The sequence below is a fragment of the Meleagris gallopavo genome, chromosome 29 (assembly GCF_000146605.3).
Source record: "Meleagris gallopavo isolate NT-WF06-2002-E0010 breed Aviagen turkey brand Nicholas breeding stock chromosome 29, Turkey_5.1, whole genome shotgun sequence".
Classification (NCBI taxonomy): domain Eukaryota; kingdom Metazoa; phylum Chordata; class Aves; order Galliformes; family Phasianidae; genus Meleagris; species Meleagris gallopavo.
In genome coordinates, this window is record NC_015039.2 from 2,034,842 (window position 1) to 2,042,674 (window position 7,833).

Here is a 7,833-nt window from a genome sequence, read left to right on the forward strand (position 1 = left end):
ATCTGCACCCCAACATCTGCACCCCAACATCTGCACCCCAACATCTGCACCCCAACATCTGCACCCCAACATCTGCTCCCCAACATCTGCCCTGCAACATCTGCATCTCAACTTCTGGACCCCAAATTCTGCACCCCAACAGCAACCCCCCAACAGCTGCACCCCAACACTGACACCCAAACATCTACATCCCATCATGCGCCCCATCACCAGCCCCCCAACGTCACCAACATCTGCACCACATCTGCGCCCCAACATTGACCCTCAACTTCTGCACCCCAACATCTGCACCCCAAGAGTGACCTCCCAACATCTGTATCTCAACTTCTGCACCCCAACATCAGCACCCCAAATTGCCCCCCCAATATCTGCACCCCAACAGCTGCATCCCATATGCACTCCAACATCTGCCCTCCAACACCAGCACCCCATCACTGCCCCCAGCATCGATGCCCCAACGTCCGCCCCACCACTTTGTTACCCCAACATCTGCCCTCCAACACTGATGCCCAACATCAGCACAGCAACATCTGCATCCCAACGCTGGAACCCCAATATTGGCCCCCCAAAATCTGCACCTCAGCGTCAGTACCCCAACATCTCCATCCCAACGTCTGCACCTCAATATCGTTCATCCCCAACTTTTGCAACCCCAGCATCAGCATCTCAACGTCTGTACACCAACATTTGCAAACCTCCGGCCCCCAAAATCTACACCCCAGCATTGGTACCCCAACAACTGCACCCCAACACCTGCACACCAACTTCGGCCCCCCAATATCTGCATCCCAACATTGGCACTCCAAAATCATCACCCCAGTGTTGGTGCCCCAGTATCTGCACCCCAAATTCAACACCCCAACATCAGACCCCAAAATCTGCACCCCAGCATCAATACCCCGACATCTGCACCCAAACTCATCAGCATCCCATATGTATCCCAATGTCAGACCCCTAACAAACATCTGACCCCATGTCTGCACCCCAATATCTCCATCCCAATGTCTGCATTCCAGCACTGGGACCCCAACACGGGTATCCCAACATCTGCATCCATCACATCTGCACCCCTTTATACATCCCATCATTGTCCCCCAACATCTGCCTCCTGCATCTGACCCCAAAACATCAGGACCCAAAGATCTGCACCCCAACATCGGCACCCCAAAATCTGCAGTCCAACAGTTGCACCCCAACAAACGTCTGGTCCCATGTCCGCACCCCGGTATCTGCACCCGTCACGTTGGCATCCCTTTATGTGCCCCATTGTCGGCCCTCCAACATCTGCACCCCAAAAACTGCACCCCAGCATCTGCCCCCCAATATCTGTGCCCCAAGATCTGCATCCCAGCATCAGCCCCCCACATCTGCACCCCAACATTGGCCCCCCAATATCTGTACCCTAAGATCTGCTCCCTAACGTTTGCATCCAACCCATCTGCTCCCCAACAGCAGCCCCCCAAAATACGCATCCCAACACTGACACGCCAACTTCTGCGCCCCAACTCATCTGCATCCCAAAATCTGCCCCCCAGCAAACGTCTGGCCCCACGTCTGCACCCCAACATCTGCATCCCTTTATGTGCCCCAACATCTGCCCCCCAACATCAGTGCCCCAAGCTCTGCCCCCCAACATCAGTCCCCGAATATCTGCACCCCAACGTCGATACCCCATCTCACTGGCATCCCATCTGCATCCCAAAATCTGCCCCCCAGCAAATGTCTGGCCCCACGTCTGCACCCCGACATCTGAATCCCATCATTGGCCCCCCAATATCAGCACCCCAAAATTGGCCCCCCAAGTATCGGCCCCCCAACATCAGTACCCCAAGATCTGCATCCCGCCATCAGCCCCCCAGCATCTGCAATCCAACATCAGCACCCAACTCATCAGCACCCCATACGCGTCCCAACATCAGCCCCCCAGCAAACGTCTGGCCCCACATCTGCACCCCAACATCTGCATCCAACTCATCCATCCCCAGCATCTGCTTCCCAACAACTGACCCCAACACCTGCCCCCCAAATCTGCCCCCAACACCTGCGTCCCATCGACACCCCAACATCCGACCCCATCCCCCCGTGCCCCCCAAGCCCCTCTCCCCGCCGCAGCCCTCCCACCCACTTCCCGCACCCACACTCCCCACTCTGCATCCATCCGAGGCTGACGGTGCCGTCACCGCACCCCAAAATAACCGCCCGTTTCCGCCCAGACGTGTGGGGCTGCTTATGGGGCTGCTTATGGGGCTGCCTATGGGGCCGGCCCACCCTGAGCCCCACACCGAGGATGGGACCCCCGGAGCCGTCCCCGTGCTCCGTGCACCCCAACTTTCGCCTCTTCCCCATTTTGCCCTATTGCATCCTACAGCCTTCAAAACTGCCCCACAGCTTCCTGTCCCCGCGTCCCCATGGGTGACAACACCCCGCCGGGGTCCGAGGGGTCCCCTGCCCTCATCCCAGCAGGGACACATCCCTATAGGGTGCGTGACCCCAAGCAGGAAGAGGCAGCCAACCCACAGTTACCTTTGCTCTCCGCCTTTACGACCTACGGTGGTAATGGGGACAAAGTCTCCTCACCGCGGCCCCACCACCCCATGCTGCCCCACGCCGCCCCATAGCGAGCTGCCCCCATCCCCCTGCCCACCCCATACCTCGCCCTGGTGCAGCGGCCGCCACGCACGGCTGTGGGATCGCTGCAGCATCCCGGCGCTATGGGGTCGGAATGCTCCAATGGGATCTGTAAGGTCGGGATGTCCCAGTGGGATCCGTAGGGTTGGGATGTCCCAGTGGGAACGGCGGGGACGCTGCGCTATGGGGAGCTCTATGGGGTCGGGGCGCTGGGTGGCCCCGCTGTGGCTCTGGGTGCGTTCTGTGCTTCCTGTTGGTGTTATGGGGCGGAAGAGCAGCGCTCCCCAGATGCGGAATTACCTCCTGGGGAGGGCTGTGGGGCGGGCAGAGGGGCCGCGCGTGTGGGGCTGTGGCTGGGAAATATCCCATAAGGGTTTATCCCACCTGGGCAACGTCACCGCCCCAGCAGTGCTTGGGAAAGGTGAGGAATGCAAGGGGACAGCAAAAACCTACAGCTCTGCCCCATAGCACAGCACGGCCCTACAGCAGTACGTGGGGTGCACAACAGGAAAAACCCCAATGGCAAATCCTGAGGCAATGGGGACGGGCTGGGAGTGTGGGGCTGAGCCCATGTGTGCGTGAATGTGTGGTGTAGGGTTGAGATTGGGGTTGGGGTTGGCACTGGGTTTGGGGTTGGGATTGGGGTCCCGGTGCTGACACGTCTCCCTCCCACCCCTAAGTCCAAGGGTGATCCCAAAGAGGCGCCGGGCCATGGGGAGGACATGAGACCCCACTGCACTGCTGTGCCCCACAGGTGGGTCGACCCCACTGTTGGATGCCCCATACAGAACGGGATCAGGGAGCAGCCCCACATCCGCCCCACATAAGGGACCCCCCAGAAGGACCCCTCCTTACTTACAGGCGTGGGTGAGCTCGGTGTGGGGTGGCACCCACCCGCTCCCCTCCCTCCCCAGGTGACACCCGCCCTACAAGGGAGGAGCTGCTGCGTTTCCCTGTTAACCCTTTTCTGCCTCTTTTTGCCCCATAACTGCGCCGGGATGGAGGGACCCCGATGGCCCCATTCTGCAGTGCCGTGTGGGGACAACACGTCCTGCTGGGACAGCGGCTGACCCCACTGCTGCCCCACTGCACAACCACTGCGGGGTGGTCCTGGGAGCCCCCCAGTGCCATCTGGGAGACGTTGGGATGATGGCAGTGAGGGACAGCACTGACCCTACAGCCCCACATCCTGCACACAGTGAGTGGCATTGCCTGTCCCCACGTCCCCAGATGTGGGGAGTCCCTGTCCCCACGTCCCCCTGTTCCCCCTTGGGATGGAGAGACCAAAACCTGAAAGGAAGGGGGACACAGAAACCCAAAGGGATGGGGACACAGAAACCCAAAGGGATGGGGACACAGAAACCCAAAGGGATGGGGACACAGAAACCCCAAAGGGATGGGGACACAGAAACCCCAAAAGGATGGGGACTGCAGGCCCTGGGGAGCCCTGTCCCTGTCCCACTCCATGGGATGGGGACACCAAAACCCAAAGGGATGGGGACACTGAACCTTGAGGACTCCCTGTCCCTGTCCCAGTGCCACCCCATGGGATGGGGACACCAAAACCCACAGGGATGGGGACACCAAAGCCTGGGGAGCTCTGTCCCTGTCCCATTGCCACCCCCAGGACGGGGCACTGAGGCACGCTCTGCCCCACGGAGCGCCGGTTGCTGATCCCCCACATCAAGCCCAGTTTGGGGACACTTGCGGGACGTCACATACCTGCACCTCCCGCTGTCTCCTGGAGGTCTCGGCGGGGTCGGGGTCCACCCGTAACGTGGGGTACCTGTAGGATCCCATCTCGTCGGGGTAGAGCGGCTGCGGGGCGGCCATGGGGGGCAGCTCCTTGACGTACTGAGCGGGGACGTAGAAGGGCCGCGCATCCCCGCTCCTCCGGACGTGCCACCAGTGCTCGTTGGTGCGCCCCAAAAGCACGTAGCGCTCGTTGGGGTGGATGGAGACCACGGTGCCGTCCTTGGTGCGGTACTCAAAGCCATATTCCACCAACACGTAGACCTCCTCCGCCTCCATGGCGGCCCTATAGGGCACAACGGGGCCCGTCCCGGCTCGCCCCGCGTTGGGGCCCCGTGGCCCAACCTATTTCCTCCTCCCCAGGAGGGAGGGATGGGGCGATGGCGGCGGACGGGATGCGGCGGGTTCCTGCGGCAGGAAGGGCCCAACCCAACAGCCTCGGGGTCTGCGGGGAGGGGGGAACTGACTGTGGGGTCCTCGGCGTGGTTCGGACCCTCTTGGTGCCCCATCATGGCTCCGGCTATGGGGTGGAGGTGTGGGGTGGGGGACGTCGGTTGTGGGGTTTTCCCAATGGGGTTTGTTTGCTTGTGGGTTCCTCAGCCTGGGGGTCTGTGGGATGGCGGATGTCGATCGTGAGGGTCCTCAATGGGGTTTCCCCCTTTGTGGGGGGTGATCACAGCCCCAGATGTGGGGTGGTGCTGCGGGGGTGGGGGGACGTTGATCCTGAAGGTGCTCAATGGGGTTTGTTCCTTCCCATCATGGTTCCAGGAAGGGGGTGGTGCTATGGGGTGGGCAGGAGCACCCCCAGCCCCACACCTTGGGAAGGGAGAGGTAGGGGAATGCAGGCGCTATGGGGCAGGGCCACTCATCATGGAGGTCCCCTATGGGGTTTTGTCCTCTCATGGTGTTCCATCACGGCTCCGTGTGTGGGATGGTGCTGTGGGGCAGAGGATACTGATCCTGGGGGTCTGCAGTGGGGTCGGTCCTCTCCTGGGGTCCCACTACGGCTCCGGGCGGTGCTGTGGGGTGGATGGATGGAGGTACCCCCACCCTCCTGCTGGGGGAAGAGGGGCGAGTGACATCAGTCCTAGGGGGCTCCAATGGGGTTTGTCCCCTCGTGGGGGTCCCATCATTGCCCCAAAAGTGGGGTGGCGGGCATCAATCCCGAGGGTCTCCAATGGGGTTCGTCCCCTCCAGGTGTGGGTCTCGTTGTGCTCCCAAGTGTGGGGTGATGCTATGGGGTAGAGGGGGTCACCCTCAGACCCACAGCTGGGGAGTGGTGGGGGAACGCAGCACAGAAGGGTTCATGGCTCTGATCCTGGGGGTCCCCAGTGGGGTTTGTCCCCTCGTGGGGATCCCATCACATCCTCCAGCGTGGGTTGGTTCTATGGGGTGGGTGGGGGAAGGAAAGGGGCTGGGGAACGCAGGCCGGAGGGGTGGGGGACACTGATCCCGGGTCCTCAGTGGAGTCTGTCCCCTTATGGGGTCCCAATATGGCCCAGCGTGTGGGGTGGAGCTGTGGGGTGGGTGCCGACCCCACTCTGAGTTGGGAGGGACGGCCCCAGAAAACAACCACGCATGGCATCAAATAAATCTCCATCATTTTCACAGTGAAGTGACAGGAAAATAAAACTCTCTTTGCGGCCCCAGAAGGGCCGGGGGTTAAAAGGGAGGCAGAGCAGCTCTGCCCCCAAGGCACAACGTCACCACGGTGCCATCCGGTGCACCCTGCAAACCCCAAACCCAAGAAAGCCCCGAGCTCAGCCGGCACGGTTCACACAGCCCTCGAGTCCCACCGACAGCAGCTGGCCCCATAGCCCACCCCACTGCGCAGCCTGTGAGCCCCCCAGTGCCACTTGGGGACATCGGGATGATGGCAGTGGGGAACGGCACCGATCCCAGTGGGTGGCATTGCGCAGCCCCGCGTCCCCTTGGCACATCTGACCCCAAAATGTGGGGAGTCCCCGTCCCCATGTCCCCTTGTGCCCCCGTGGGATGGAGAGACCACACTCCAAAGGTATGGGGACACAGAAACCCCAAAGGGACGGGGACACAGAAACCCCAAAGGGACGGGGACACAGAAACCCCAAAGGGACGGGGACTGCAGGCCCTGGGGAGCCCCCGTCCCCATATCCCCATATCCCCCAGGGATGGGGACACCAAAACCCGCTCAGTGCCACCGCGTCCCCATCAGTGGGGTGGTGGCAGGGGATGGCTGCAGCCCCCCAGCCCCAGCTCAGCCCCACAGCCCCCCCAGCTCATCCACCCCCCCATTCGGCCTGTGGGGGTCCTTTTGGGTGGGGGTCCAGACCCCCACGGCGATGCGCTGCCCGACAGCTCCTGGGCTGACAGCTCCTTGTGCACCACGTCCTGGTGCTTTTGGGGCCCGTGGGGACATCATCTGCCCCCGCCTTTGGGATGGCTGCTGGTCTATGGGATGGGCCCCGCACTGCCTTCCTCCTCCTCCTCCTCCTCCTCCTCCTGCTGTCGGTACCGCCGCCGGCGCTCGCAGCGCGGGCAGGACGTGGTGCTGTGGTAGCACTGCCGGTGGAAAACAGTTTTGCAGTCCTTGCATCTGGGAAAAACAGAAATAAAAAACTGAGAGAACGCACCACGGTTTGGGTGCCCGCAGGGCTGGGTGCTCCTCAGCCCCATTTCTCAGAGCGACACCCCCAGCACGGGCTGCCCCAAACCCCGGCACCGCCGGAATGCCAAAACGGGGCCCCCGAGCCAACAAACAGAGCAGCAGTGCTGGCTGTGCTCCTCTCACTGCGACGCACAGCGGAACGCAGCCGTTCTGCCTGCCGGGCTCAGCGCCGCCGGCAAAGCCCACCTGGAAGTGGAATCCAGCTGGAAGGGGAAGATGATGTCGCTGCTGCTGCAGATCTGGCAGATGAAGCCCCGCTGCGTGCACAGGTCACAGCTGTAGACGTGGTGCGATGCAAACTGGATCAGTGAGAGCAGGAAGGGCTCGAAGGCGCCGTCGGAGATCTGCAGAGCACAGCTGGGGTTGTGATTTGCAGACAAAACGTCCCCCAGCGCCTCCGCAGCGCCGTGTGTCTGCATGGGGCTCAGTGCCGCGCTGGGAGGCCAGCACAGGGCTCACGGCTTTGGGGTCAGTGATATTCAGCTGCAGAATGCACTGAGTGCTATTGGGGGCGCAGCTCTGTGTGGTGCAGCATCACATGGGGGTGAAATGATTCACCTGGAGCTCTTGGAGCACGAGGTCCCCTCCAACGCATCCCATCTCACCCCAACCCGCTCCAGTCTAACCCACCCCAACCCAATCCCATCCAAATCCCTCTCAACTCCACCCATCCCAGTCCCATCCCATCCCATCCCAACTCACCCCATCCCAACTCACCCCATCCCATCCCATCCCTTCCCCTCCCTTCCCACCCCACTGAGCTGCCAAGGCACTCAGGGGGATAGGGTTTTTTTTTTTTTTTTTTT

At 61.7% G+C, this 7,833-nt stretch overlaps 2 protein-coding genes across 2 annotated transcripts; both read right to left on the minus strand.

Annotated features, from left to right (window-relative positions):
* Nucleotides 1-2,126: 2,126 nt before the first annotated feature.
* On the minus strand, nucleotides 2,127-5,775 carry LOC104914576 (rho GTPase-activating protein 27). Its single transcript, XM_031557053.1, has one exon. The coding sequence runs from the start codon at nucleotides 4,657-4,659 to the stop codon at nucleotides 4,312-4,314; it is 348 nt and encodes a 115-aa protein (XP_031412913.1). The 5' UTR covers nucleotides 4,660-5,775; the 3' UTR covers nucleotides 2,127-4,311.
* A 189-nt stretch (nucleotides 5,776-5,964) lies between these two features.
* LOC104914577 (pleckstrin homology domain-containing family M member 1-like) lies at nucleotides 5,965-7,658 on the minus strand. Its single transcript, XM_010724514.3, has 2 exons — nucleotides 7,214-7,658; nucleotides 5,965-6,955 (listed from the first exon to the last, which is right to left on the minus strand). Exons 1-2 carry the CDS (start codon nucleotides 7,444-7,446, stop codon nucleotides 6,811-6,813), a joined length of 378 nt encoding a protein of 125 aa, XP_010722816.1. The 5' UTR covers nucleotides 7,447-7,658; the 3' UTR covers nucleotides 5,965-6,810.
* Between the last annotated feature and the right edge of the window lie 175 nt (nucleotides 7,659-7,833).

Excerpts from the sequence above, each read along its gene's own strand:
- LOC104914576 (XM_031557053.1), bottom strand. The coding sequence starts at position 4,659 with ATGGAGGCGGAGGAGGTCTACGTGTTGGTGGAATATGGCTTTGAGTAC.
- LOC104914577 (XM_010724514.3), bottom strand. The coding sequence starts at position 7,446 with ATGCAGACACACGGCGCTGCGGAGGCGCTGGGGGACGTTTTGTCTGCA. Across the intron at positions 6,956-7,213 it reads CAGCTGGATTCCACTTCCAG|ATGCAAGGACTGCAAAACTG; the intron begins GTGGGCTTTGCC and ends TGTTTTTCCCAG.